Raw genomic sequence first — 14,401 nt, forward strand, 5'->3', positions numbered from 1 at the left:
GTGGCAAACAAGGCAGACATAGTTCATGCTATTTTGGACCTTATATTCTAGCAGGGGAAACAATTACATAATTAACTAATTTATAATGGACAAAGGCCACAGGGAATACAGATTTTCAGAAGTCGTAACTGTGGTCCATGACCTGTTCTTGGAGTGGGGTTGTGGTCAGAGGAGACATTCAGGGGAAGAGATCCTGGATTTGAGTTCTGGAGAATGAGTAGGATGGTTATGTGAAGAAAGGAGGTGGGATAATAATATTCACTCTAGTTAGAGGGACTGGCCTTCCAGAAGTCCTGAGACAGGGAGGTTCTTAATATTTTCAAAAGACCTGAGAAAAGGTCCATATGTCTGTGACTCAGAAAGCAAGGGGCTGGTGAGGTAAATAGAGACTGGTACAAGGCCTTGGAGGTCATGTTAAAGGTTTTGGTTTCCAAGCTACTAGAAATTACAGACCACTCAAGAGTTTTAAGCAATGGAACTGCACGATCAGATGCACAGTTTACAAAGACAGGCTATTGCTTAGGAAATGCAGGCGGGTAATTATTCACACAAGTGATAGGTGTATATTGATGGCAAGAAGGGAAGAGATGAACGATACACAGGACAAAAAGCAGACCAAAGTTGGTGAGTGGATATGGATCTGACTGCTATAGTTGTACACTCCTAATTTCTCACAAACTCAACACTGAATTTTCCTCAGTTCTAGGAAATATTTTCCAATAGGAGTTTTTAAAGACATACTTCTATCACAATACCTATAGAAAACCAAGACACTGTTTATGCATTTTTGGCCGTATTGAGAACTAGGTTTTGGAATTAATAAAACCTTTCCCATCACTACGAGGTATGATCACATTTTTGTTCCTCAGTTTCCTCAGGGGTTAGATCTTGAAAGCTCATTTGTGATGTTATCAACATCCATTAATCACAAAGCTTGATATTGTGACTGACTTAGCAAGAAATATATCTGAAGCATCATTTCTTGCTATAATATGAAATGTAAGGCCCTAAGAACAGGAAGGTTACCTGATGGTTTTGTTCTACTCCACGGCCTCCGTGCAGATGCAGCTGTCCCAGACCAACCTGAAAATGAACAAAAAGGAGGCAAGAGTAAGTGGCAGCACCTGCCTCTAGCATGTAATGAGATTAGACCAACAAGAAACCATTTGGTCACAAAAAGGTTTCTGTTCATAACACAGAAAATTAAACATTTAGTCTTAATTCCCTAAGATATTACTCTTACATTTTTTTTTGTTTGTTTTAAAGACTCTTTTGATGTGGACAATTTTTAAAGTCTTCATTGAATTTGTTACAATATCGCTTCTGTTTTATGTTTTGGTTTTTTGGCTGAGAAGCATGTGGGATCTTAGCTCCCCGACCAGGGATTGAACCCACACCCCTTGCATTGGAAGGCGAAGTCTTAACCACTAGACCACCAGGGAAGTCCATATCCTACATTTAAAAAAAAACTAAAAATGTCTGCTTTTAGTTGCAAAGTATCCTGAAATAGAGGTGAAATAAAGGCATTTCCACACAAACTAAAGAAAAGTTCAAATCTTTTGAACTAAAGAGTATTCTTTAGGAAGAGGCAAAATTATCCTGGGAAGCTTGGAGATGCAGTAAGAAATAAAGAACAAGATAAAGATAAACTTGTGAGTAAATCTAAATTGGATGGACTGTATAAAAGAATAGTATCTTGTGGGGTTCAAAAACATATAGGATTAAAACACATACAGACAAATTCAAACCAAAAGAGGATAAGAAAGGAGAGAAAAAGGAACTTGGAAAAGCAAAATAAAAGTGAGATAGAAAATTGAAACTCAAATATATCACTAATTACTCTACTTAAAAGACTGAATGGATTAAGAAAAATGAACAAAACTAGTCATTTGATGCTTGCAAGAGACATACCTTAAACATTAGAAGGTTGAAAGTACAAGATAGAAAAGATATTCCGGGTAAATACTAACCAAAAAAAAGTAGTGTAGCTATGCCAGTATTGGGCAAAATACAACTAAAGTAAAAAATATTTCTGGAGATAAAAGAGGTCATTTCATGATACAAAAGTTAGCTCAACAGAAAGATAACAATATTAAGTTATGCATTAGACATGGCTTAAAATATATAAATCAAAACTGATGAAACTAAAAGGAGAAAGAGACAAATCCACAATCAGAGTGGAAAATTTCAGCAATACTGTCTCAGCATTTGACAGAAAAAGCAGCCAAATTCAGTAGGGATTCAAAAGATTAGAACAACAGGATTAAGAAACACGACAATTGACACATATCAAACACTACACCCAATGACTGTAGAAATTCACATTCTCTTTAGCGCACAGAATATTTGCCCAAACTGACCAAGATGGGGCATCAAGCAAGTTTCAAGAACTCTCAAACAACTGAAGTCATACAGAGTATATTCTGACTACAGCGGATTAAGCCAGGTATCAACAACAAAAAAGGTAAGCAGAAAATTCGCATGTACAGTTGTCCCTTGGCATCCATGGGGGATTGGTTCCAGGAACCCCACAGATACCAAGCTCTGCAGACGCCAAGTCTCTTATATAAAATGGCATAGTATGTGCATGTAACCCATGTACAACCTCCTGTACACTTTAAATCATTTCTAGATTACTTATAATACTTAATGTAAATGCTATGTAAATAGTTGTAAATACAATGTAAATACTATGTAAATAGTTGCCAGTGTGTGACAAAGTTTGCTTTTTGGAACTTTCTGAAAAAAAAAAAAATTTGTTTTCAAATTTTTTGGTCCACGGTTAGTTGAATCTTTGGATGCAGAACCTGCTGTTACAAAGGGCTGACTGTATGTGGAAACTAAGCAATTCATTTCTAAATTACACACGGGTCAAAAGAAATCACGATGAAAATTAGAGCTAAATACAATGAAAATATGATAGTGGGAGAATGTATTATACTAGCTATCAAGTTCTATAAAGCTATGAAAATTTGAGACAGTATTTGCCCAAGACATGTACAAGAAAATGCAGAGCATTATTTGTAACAGCCCAAGTCTGGGAAGAATAGAATGGATAAATTGTGGTAGTTTCATACAATGAAATACTATATAGCAATGCAAATGAATGAATTACAGCTATGTGAAAACACATGGATTGATTTCATAAACATAATGCTGAGTAAAAGAAGTTGATACCAAAAAAATGCTGTATGATTTTTTTTTACATAAGACTCCTTCAAAAACAGGCCAAACCAATTTATGGTATTAGACGCCAGCTCAGTGGTTACCTACGGGCAAGAGGGAAGAGTTAGGGAAGAAGAGTTCCAAAGAGGGGCTTCTAGGGTCCTAGTTACACCACACAAGAGGCTCCCTTGCTGATAATTCATTGAGCTGTACTTCAGCTTTGTGTACTTTTCTGTATTCATGTCATAACTCAGTAAGTAAAAAAAAAAAATGATATACTATACCACACACTTTTTTCTTTAACTTGAGATTTTCATGTAATACACTGAAATCAGCTTTCTACATTAAGTAGTATTCGACATAATTTTTAATGACCGCATAGAATTCCATTATATTGGAGTGTCATATTTGAGGCAAATAATTCCCTATTGTTAAGCATTTAGAGTGTTTTGAATTTTAATTGGTGTCATATAAAAGAAAGATGTATAATCAGAAGAGACAACTTTATTTTAATTTCCACGAGCTAAGATATGGCTTAAGTTTTTCTTTTTTTTTTTTTTTTTAATATTCCCTTCTGTTAGTCTGAAAATTAACTGTTCTTAAAATGGACAGCGAAGTTCTCCTTTTTATTTTAATATCATCAAAACAACCCATGAAACAGCACATTATACATGATACTTTGATGTACTGAATATATCATACAGTTTACATCAAACAAGCCTACTTCTGTCCTTGACCTTGAGAAAATTACAGTCTAAGGTAAGGAAAGGAAACATGGATAGCTCTGAAGAGCATCTGAAATTCCAAATGTGCCAGAGACTTTTTGTTTGTGGGGGGAGGGTGACAGTTTCCATCCTGGGTGACCCCCGAAGAGCCTTCATCACCACCGCAACGCCGCTCCATTTAAGCAGCAGTTTCCAACTGGGGAGCACAGTGGAGTCACCCTGGCCAGCTTTCACGGAACCATCAATATGCCTGGGCCACATCCCAGGTGAGTCCAAATGAAAGGTCGTGAGAGTGTGGTAATCATGTAGCTAATAATAGCTCAGTGAAAATGTTATAGATATAAGTGCTTGCCCCCAGAGGCTGTCACATACAAGGCAGTAAGATCTCGCGGGAGACATTTAAACACATACCTGTGCTTGCACATCACCTTTTTCAGCTAAGAACTGGTAATACTGAATCAAATCTTCTTCAAGCATTCCACTGTTCATTCCTGGATTTTCCACCTCGTCAGGCAGCCGTATTCTCTGTACTACTGAGCCTCCCGTCAGTGAGATATCACTAGCAACTGAAATGTGGACAAAGTAATGATGGGGATGAAAGTCAGAGGGCCTGTCCCACAGAGGGAAGTACAATTCCAGCTGCCAAATGCTGACAGACCTATGTTAAAGGAAATTGTTTCCATAGTGGTCTGTAGAGTACAAAATAGTAATCTAAATTCAGGTTTTTTTCCCCACATAATATTAAGAAATGGAACCCAAAGCAAATTTTTGAAAAGTACTTCTTAATCAACTAGTGTAAAGATGATTCTACTTGAGAGAAACAGTCACAGTATTTCAAGTAGTACAGTGAAAATACATGTATTTAAAATTAATTCTGTTTGGTTTTTTTTTTTTGCTTTTGGTAAGGTGGAAGGCAAAAAGGTAGATACCATGATTAGCAACAAGACGATAATGAGTCAGTGCAGATTCACAGCTCTGGAGGACCCCAATGCCAGCCCAGTATCGGTAACCCTGTAATACAACTTCAGGTGAGAAGAAGGCAGTTTCACATGCTTCAGTGGCATTCTTGTGGGAACAAATAAAGCTAACTATACGCAGAATGTAGTTTTGCTGTCCTTTGATCCAAGTACTTGGCTACACCATTTATCCTGAGTTTTACATTCTGAGGTAACTTATTCAGCAACTTCAACAACCAGGCTAAGAACTAGGAAATAAATAATAAAGTTCCGAGAGCAATCAAAATAGATGCCATCAACTTTATGTATGCAGTGTGCCCATTTACCTATAAGAGAAAATTGCTTGGGCTCTTGCTTAGAATAGATTTCAATCTTACTTCAGATACAATTTTAACAAAAACAGGTTCATCTTCCAAAGTAGGTCTTAAAGAAGGAACAAATTAGCAAAATAGGGAAGACAAGAGACTACTAGAACAGGCACAGTAATACCAGCAATAAACGACTTCAGAATAAGGGGGAAGATAGCTAATTATAAAGAGCAGAAGACAGAGCTCTCTGGAGCCATTTAGCACAGAGTCAAATAGCTTTACCAATTTTAACAATCCTTAGGGAATGACTGTATAATAACATGTATAATATTTTTTGTTAAACTTTTTTAAAAAAATAAATTTATTTATTTTTGGTTGCGTTGGGTCTTCGTTGCTGCGCACAGGCTTTCTCTAGTTGCGGTGAGCGGGGCCTATTCTTTGTTGCAGCACGCAGGCTTCTCATCGCAGTGGCTTCTCTTGTTGCCGAGTGCAGGCTCTAGGCGCATGGGCTTCAGTAGCTGTGGCACATGGGCTTCAGTAGTTGTGGCTCGCGGTCTCTAGAGCGCAGGCTCAGTAGTTGTGGCGCAAGGGCTTGGTTGCTCCGCGGCATGTGGGATCTTCCCGGACCAGGGCTCGAACCCATGTCCCCTGCATTGGCAGGTGGATTCTTAACCACTGTGCCACCAGGGAAGACCCATAACATGTATAATATTGATACTTAATGCTCTTGTTTTGTAGCCACCATTTAAGGAGACTGATAAGTAGTTTAAAAAGATTTGTGTCAAAAATATCTAATATTTCTTGAAAATTCATCTAAAAATAACTTTTCAATTACTATTTGGGGAATAAACGTTCCTGGAGATTAAACGAACAAGTGAAAAAGACTTCAAAATTAGTGAGGAGTGTTTCAGAAACCTAGAGCAACGCCCTTGTTTTTCACTTACTGAAACTCCTTCAGCAGTTTACCTCTGTAACAGGACTAAGCCCAAGCTCCCTGGTGTGACGTACAGCCATTTACATGATTCCTGTCTACCTGTCCTGTTGACAAACTACCTGGCATTCTATTTTCCAATGTCTTAGTTGCTCCTTTCTTCAGAAGTATCTCCTTAAATCCCTCTCCTTCCAATGCCAGTATGGGTGAGGTGCCTTTTAGGTGATTCCCCGACATTCTCATGCTGTATTGTAACGACCTCCTTACTCATGTCTCCCTTTCTACATTAAAAGCTTGTTGTGCGATGGTATTATATCTTACTGATCTTTGGAATTCTAATGACAAGTATTCAGTAAATATTTTTGGAATACACATAGGGAAAATTAACCAGGATCTACCCAATTGGCCAGAAAACTAGATTTTCCTTCTTTGTTAAGTCTCATAATCCCATCAATGACCAGGCCTATACACCCCTCCAGATTTTGGACTGGTTTCTCTGCTTTCAGTCTCATTTCTGCTCAATCTATTCTTTACATTTCTGCAAGAACTTACATATTCATTTGGAACACAGTAATATGGGTCAGAGGTCATGTGGACTCACCCAAAGTCAACTTATAAAGTAGAAGGCAGATTAAACACCTCAGCAAAAAAGAACGTGGTGGAAAGATTCTACATTTTAACACTAAGCTGTTTAAGTGATCAACACTATCAGGTAATACATAAGAGATACTCTGTAATGAACTTTATAGGACACTGGTTATTTGTATAGTTAGTCTTTCATCTATTTAAATGTAAAATCTGTCATAACCCAATCTAAAAAATGATTCTGACAAACAATTCCAACTTATGGAAAACTGAAAAAGAACCATTTATCAGATTACTATTTTAAGGGCAATCAGCCAAACTAATCATTTTAAAGACAAACTGTGGACTCTACCAATTTTCATCCACATGTAGATTCAACTGCTGTATCCATTAACAAGAAGCTGAAGGACATTCAATTGAATATTGGGTCTTAATGAATATAAGTAAATTTCAATCATGAAATATAGAAAAGTTGTGGCCACTTGTAAACCAACTATTCAATGTTATTAGCCTTCCATTTAAGTCTTACTTACCAAAACCATGTGGGCTATTAGGTTGCCCCCAAGAGCTCCGAAAGTATAATAAACAAGGGCCTGTGAAAGAACAAAAGATGCTTAACTCAACACAGTTACATATTTACCCAATTCAAATTGTAATATACAATAAAGTTTTAATAATATTACCTTTGCCTGACTTGAATTAACACCAAGCCCAGAAGCATAGAGAAAGCCAAGAGCCTGAAACAAAATGATAAAAGGCAGACAGTTTTATGAACCATGAAAAGATGCAAGAATCTTTAAATGCTAAAGGATTTGAACAGTTGCAAATACGCACAACTGTGGAATTAAAAAGCCTCAGAAATGCATTCAAGGTTTTACAAGTTACACAATGAAATATAACTTTAAGCAACTAAAAAAGCTTAGCTTGAAGATTAAAGACAATTTAATAAAACATCAACTAGAAAACCGACGCTAAACAGATTTAAATATGACTTTTACTTGATTCTTGATGAACAGCTATTATGAAAACAAAATGTCTCCTATATCATTACATCAACATATTATCTATCTATGTGAAGGGTGATACACAATGACAGTGGGTAAGAGATTACTAAATAAGCTATCGCAGGAATAAAAAGAGGCAGCAAGGGGCTAAGTTGAAGAGGTCAAGGGAGAAAGGTCACTTTACAACACTAGAGCATACACAGTTTTCTTAAAAAAACCCAACCAACCAAACAATGTACTGGTAAGGTTCTACCCTTTGCCCTCTGAGGATCATCCCTGATGACATGAAAGCATAGGCTAAAGTTGTAAAGGCAGGTGCTATTCTCATCAAAAGCCATGAGCTCTTCTACATTTCCCAGCCTCCCTTGAAGTTAGGTAGGGCCACTGCATGGGATGTGACCAGATGGGATGCAAGCCATTTTCAGACCTGGCCCTTAAAAACATCCCAGAGAATCCTCCAGTCCTCCCTTCTCCCTTCGTGATGGCTTGGAAGCCCCGTGTTCCAGATGGTATATAGCTATATGACGGAAGCAGCCCCTGACCCTGAGTCACCATATGAAGAGTAACTCAGGCAGGAGAGCTGCATGGGACCTGGCATGAACAAGAAATAACTCCTTGCCGTGTGAAGCCACTGTGATTTTGGTGCTTTGCTTCATCAGCTAGAATTAATTATGGTGGAGAGAGTGCTTTGCAGTGTATAAATCACTGTGGCATTGTAAGGTTCTATTATTAGAGGGAAAAGATGCCTTAAAAGTAAAACCATTCCTCAGAATAGAATGTGTCTGAAGATAAAGAATATATGTGTGAATTTTACATAACCTGATTTATGTAAAGAAGGGAAAAAAAGCTTTGAAAACAAAGGGGAGGGGCTTCCCTGGTGGCGCAGTGGTTGAGAATCTGCCTGCTAATGCAGGGGACACGGGTTCGAGCCCTGGTCTGGGAAGATCCCACATGCCACGGAGCAGCTGGGCCCGTGAGCCACAATTGCTGAGCCTGCGCGTCTGGAGCCTGTGCCCCGCGACGGGAGGGGCCGCGATAGAGAAAGGCCCGCGCACCGCGATGAAGAGTGGCCCCCGCTTGCCGCAACTGGAGAAAGCCCTCGCACGAACCGAAGACCCAACACAGCCAAAAATAAATAAATAAATAAATAAAATCAAGTAAAAACTTAAAAAAAAAAAAAATTAAATAAAAAAAGAAAACAAAGGGGAGCAATTAAGATATAACCTGTTTATAAACCGAAACCAAGACTACGTAAGAGTTGCAGACTGATCAGGTTATCAGTCCTGTGGAAAACAATGGTCCAAATGCCTTTACTGTTTACATAGTCTGAAAACAGACTTCCTCTGTGACTTGAAATTTTGTTTTATCTTTAAGCAAATCCCGCACCATTGATAAATCTTTATTACTGAAGGCATTTTTTTTCTAAGTGGGCAAAACACCCTTATAAGTAGGACACAAAACCCAGAAACCATAAAAGAAAAGATGAATAAATTCAACTAAAGTTGCTTATTTTACATGAAAAATCTTATAAACAAAATTAAAAGACAATATAAAGAATATAGATAAACAGCCAGATGCAGAGCTACAAAGGGCGAGGTTCGTAAGCGTCCTGAGTGCAGGAGCTTCTGTCCCCATGGAGTTGGAGTGTACCACCTCCTGCCACATGGATGTGTTCACCACCCTGGAGGCTCTCCAAACCTCAGAGCTGAGGGATTTTTATGGAGGCTTCTTCACATAGGTATAATTGATTAGTAACTCAATTCCCAGCCCCTTTCCCTTCCCTCTTTTGAGGGCATTTTAAACAAATGTGGTGGCCCCTAAATCCAGGCATCAATCCTACCGTTACTAGTGGCGAGTCAAGCAGATATTATGTATCAACTGGCTCAAAGGGCAATATGGAATCAGAACATCCGCTACACAGTAGCCTAACTAAAAACATTTTACTTGAGTTCATCAGCCTTTAGCCGTGTCATTCAGTTTTAGGAAACATAGATGATGAAGAAACAAACTAAAGGACACCATGAAGAAGCAAATAGACAAACTGAGGTAGAACATTCTGTAGAAAAACTGGCCCTATCTCTAACACAGAAAAAAAAAAAAAAGAAAGGGGTGGGCTATGCTAGAAGTAGCAACCAAATATAAGTATAGTCCTGGACCAAATACTGATTTGGACAAAACAGATATAAAGAAAATGTTTTGGCTCAACACCGTACGAATATGGTATGGGTGTTATATGATGTAAAAATTTACTGGAATTGGAAGGGCTAAAGGCTACTGATTGAAAAGAGCAAGTTATGGAATAGTAGGCAATGACATTTTATTTTAATAAAGAATTTACACGAAGAGAAAGGTCTAGAAGGGTACGCATAGACTAACATATTACCAGTGCTTATGTCTGGGAGGTACATATGTGATGTTTACTTTCTTAGCTTTTTTAGTTTGTATTTCTAGTTTCCTTATAAAGGACATGTATTGTTTCTGTAATAAAATATTTTTTTACAAAAATACCAAGATTAAGAAGCTGGAGCACCTGATCTTAGGAAAAAAAAATACAATGGTGAGTAATTTCAGATAAAAAACAATTACCTTCGTTTCATTCTCTGAAGATTTACGTTGGAAAACTACAAATATAATTTTGGCAAGATGCAATTGCAAAAATGCCTTAAGTGACTATAAATGTTCTCAAACTAAGGAAAAAGACTGTCCAAGAAGACTGGGAAAATGATCTGCCACAAAATTAATATTTACAGTTTTACCTGTTAAAGGAAGTCAGGGCAACGAAGAGTACCACGCTGTTAAAATAAACCAGTGCTGTATGCGGAGAGATCCTCCATGGAAAGTACACTTACAGTTTGTCCCTTGGGAGAACCTTCCTCAGTGAGTTTCTCAAACATCTCTTTTGCTGCCTGGATATTCTGTGTCAGGTAATCACCAAACAAAAGAGCATAGGACACTCTCTCCAGGGCCTTGGTATGGTTCATGCTTGCTGCCTTTTGAAGATACCGATATGCTCTTTAAACATAAGTAATGAAAAAACAAATTAGCAATACTTTGGAACCGCCATTAAAATTTTTTTCAAGATCTCCTAAAATGCAGCTTAATTTCCTTATTCTATATAGAATCCCTCTGATATTTTATTTTTACTAAAGTAGTGTTACTTACAAAACTTACTTTTGTTTTTACATAAGGTACCAGTTCTGTTATTGCAATATCTTGGAATTCTAATTACACTAATAGTAATCCTAAAAAATTCGATTAAAAAAGTTAACTAGATTTGCAATGTGAGAACTGTAATAATATGGTGTCTGGTAAATAATCTAATGAATGATAACCACCACAACTGTCTTCTTTGCACAGACTACAACAAAAATCAGCTGAAATTAAAGGGACATAAAATGTTACAGGACAATCACTTGCTTTATGTTCTTTCATTCCTAAATTCTAGACTTTGCAAGAAAATTACAAAACAAAACCAAAGACAGAAAACACCCGACAACAATTCCTTTTGTTTTGTGTCACTTTGAATTCTGGATACTATATGTATTCCTGGCTCTGAGAAATTACTATAACTTAATCAAATATCGCCATTTGCTCACTGTTCATTCTTGTGACTGGTATTTAGGACCTTTTTACCCCAACAAGCTAAAATCTGATAAAAGTAATGCCCCTAATGTTCATATATCATATTAAGTTTTCTTGTAATGCAACTTAAGAAATCCTTTGTCTCTGGCAGTACATTAAATTTAAAAAGTACTTATCCATTTATCTCAGTAATGGCCTATCTCAGGGGAAGAATGGCCTTGGCCGTGCTACCTACTCTCTCTTTTGGCTTTTCTTATTGCTTCCATTGAGGATTTTCATCCCAGTCTGGTACATCATTTCCGCTTCCTGCATTTGTCGTCTTTTGGCAGCCTCTTCTTCAGCTAAAAACAAAATTTACATTTTGCATTTACATGGATAATTCTGCACCAATTATTTATCAAACATCAGTATGTATTCTTTCTTTTGGGTGGTCATGCAAACACAATCCATGATCTTTCACCATTTCCAAGCCTGACTCTAAAGACACATGGTTTTCAGTATGGCCTTTATCTGACAAAAGATAAGACTTAGGAAAACAAAAAACTCATTGAAATCACTTTCTTTCAGAGAAAGCAATATCAACCTGCTTTTGGAGGGTACTTTTCTGCTAGTAATTCTAACTTTTTATATAATTCAACTAAAATTTCAGTAGGAGCTTATGATTATATATGCCAAGGTCAGCTAAAATCAGGACAGTAAAAAACAGAAAAATACTGTTGTAGTCAAAGAACACTTCAGTCTCACCTGAAATGCTGTATATTTTACAAGGAGAAAGTTTTTGATTAATTACACAACAAAAATTAGTAAAAAAATTTTGATTTTTATTAACTACAGATCCTGATTCAATGTTCAAGTTCTCTATTTTTTTTCCTATGCACTAATACAACCCTGAAAATCACAGAATTATTGCAGATTTCTCAAAAATTATTTTGTTACTGTAATATAGCATTTAACAGAAATATAGAACTCACCAAGAGACATCTGAGTATTTCATGAGGACTAATATTTACAGAAACAGAAGAGAGGTGTTCTTGCAATATAAAAACAAAATCTGATGTGTTAAACTGGAGTACTTAATCATACTGGCCTACATCCAAAGACGGACTGTATGACATATTCTAGGAAGGCCTAAATAGTCTATCAGAGCCATTATTCTGAAAATGTCATTTGGTATCAAATGAGGTATATATTCAAGGTCTTCCGTTGTTTTTTATTAGTTAGAAAGTTTTTCCCAAAAACACAGCTTGCATTTAGAAGTCAGTCCCTTCGTACTGACATGAACACTTAGGACAGTTAAATATACTATATTTGTCAAATGTTACCTTAGCACAGTGCATTTCGCTCAAGTATTCAGGAAAGGTATGATCTATCTTTCTTTTAACCACTATTAATTAACCTTCACCGTAATGTTCGATTTCCTTTATTGCCAAAAAATGTTTCACATTAATTAATTTAGCAGCCTGCCTAAGAGTTTCAGAGCAACCCGTGCACACCAATGGAAAACCACCTCTAAATAAGGCACGAGTGTGATAAGCCGCCTGAGTGACGGACGGCCTGGAAGTTAAGTACACTGCACGTTTCCTGCACTGACGTCCAGGCTTTCAGGCAACAACCGCGTCATCGACGTTGACCATTTCTCACAAAGGTGGAAAATGGACGGCTACAAAAAGGCCTTTACACTGTTGCCCGAGACACAAAACAATGTGGACATGCCGCCTACTGAGCAATACTTACTTTCACAAAAGCCCCACTTTTCATCTGCCTTGTAGTCATAGGTTGTGGCACACCACAGTCTGCCATCTTCCCTCCCATCTGAGGTACACTCATCATATTCCTTATCCAGGAACAGAAAAGGGAAGTGGCAGGGCTCCCCGTGTGCTGTGCCTTCAATGGCGGTCAAAGCTGGAAAGAAAAAAAAAAAAAATCTAAACATGAACAGCACCTCTGGTATTCATGGATTTAACACTGTCAATTTCAACTATGAGAATCCAAAGACACAGATACATGATTTGTAATGGGGAACATAAAAGAGCCAGCACAGATTTTGTTCAGGGACGACGTGAAGGTGAGTTAACTTAGTGAGCATGGCTAGCTGACGACCCAGCTCTATATCTAGGTTAGAATTTTGGAAGGTCTTGAGATAATAACCTTAGAATATCAAAAGTCTACTGAAAACAGCTGCCCAACCAGTGAGCAAAAAATAAGGCAAATGCAACTGAATCAATTCCACTGCTCAACACAACTCTCCTTTTTTTCCTATCTGAATGCTATAAGTCAATTTCTTCAATAATATAAAGTTACACAGGGAAAATGCTCCCCCAGGCAAAGTTAATCACTCACATACTCCTCTGTGATCCCCCAGCATTGTATTAGAGTACTGATCACACTCACTGAGCTTCTCTCTTTACCATACTCTAGCTCCCACTAGACTTTGAGCTTGTTAAGGGTAAAAACCATATCTCTAATTTGTTCTGTAAGTTCTGTCCAAGTGTCTCCTAGGTGCTGGGAATTATGTCAGGCACTGGAAATGAGGGGGAGCAGAGGTCTCTGCTACATGGAACTTACTGCCTAGCAAGGAAGAGAGACATTAAACAAAAGTACATTAAACAAAAGCCCCCCGTCAGGAACTGCAGTTTACACTGAACCTCACGGATGTCTAGGAAGAGGAGGTGGATGAAATGCTTTGGGGTGGGGTAGGGGGACAAGCATTGTAGACAAAGGAAAAGTATGTGTTAAGAATCAAATGAAAGACAGCATGGCATATTAGAGAAAATAAAGTTCATTATCTCAGAACACGTAGTGTGAGCGTCGAAGTGGACAAGAGAAGAAGCTAAAGAAGCACGAAGAAGCCAGACTAGGGAGGTCCTGACAAGTCTTACTAACTCAATTTGGATTTTATCCTGAGAACAATGGAAACTCAAGAGTTTAAAGTAGGAGTGACATGCGCATACTTATACTTTACTTAGAGAGGGGACGATGGAATGCAAGACTGGATGCAAGGTGACCGGTTTAAAGGTTGTGACAGTGGTCTAATTGAGAGGTAATGGTAGCCTGAAGAGGACAATGAAATGGAAAAAGTAGATGTGCTCAAGTGATGCTAAGGAAGTAGATATGGTACTACTTACTGACTAGATGTGCAGATGAG

At 37.7% G+C, this 14,401-nt stretch overlaps 1 protein-coding gene across 2 annotated transcripts in view; it reads right to left on the minus strand.

Annotated features, from left to right (window-relative positions):
* SEL1L (SEL1L adaptor subunit of ERAD E3 ubiquitin ligase) overlaps positions 1 to 14,401 on the minus strand; it is a 56,912-nt gene that overhangs the window by 21,150 nt on the left and 21,361 nt on the right. Inside the window, exons 4-11 of one of the 2 annotated variants that reach the window (XM_007188710.2) lie at positions 12,991 to 13,158; positions 11,492 to 11,597; positions 10,524 to 10,686; positions 7,354 to 7,407; positions 7,204 to 7,263; positions 4,820 to 4,901; positions 4,302 to 4,456; positions 1,027 to 1,083 (exon numbers count right to left, since the gene is read on the minus strand). In XM_007188710.2, the coding sequence (XP_007188772.2) occupies positions 1,027 to 1,083; positions 4,302 to 4,456; positions 4,820 to 4,901; positions 7,204 to 7,263; positions 7,354 to 7,407; positions 10,524 to 10,686; positions 11,492 to 11,597; positions 12,991 to 13,158 (845 nt within the window). Of the gene's footprint in view, positions 1 to 1,026; positions 1,084 to 4,301; positions 4,457 to 4,819; positions 4,902 to 4,973; positions 5,803 to 7,203; positions 7,264 to 7,353; positions 7,408 to 10,523; positions 10,687 to 11,491; positions 11,598 to 12,990; positions 13,159 to 14,401 lie in introns of those variants that run through there. The other variant, XM_057543019.1, reaches the window with a different exon arrangement.

Source organism: Balaenoptera acutorostrata, chromosome 3, assembly GCF_949987535.1.
Source record: "Balaenoptera acutorostrata chromosome 3, mBalAcu1.1, whole genome shotgun sequence".
Lineage (NCBI taxonomy): Eukaryota > Metazoa > Chordata > Mammalia > Artiodactyla > Balaenopteridae > Balaenoptera > Balaenoptera acutorostrata.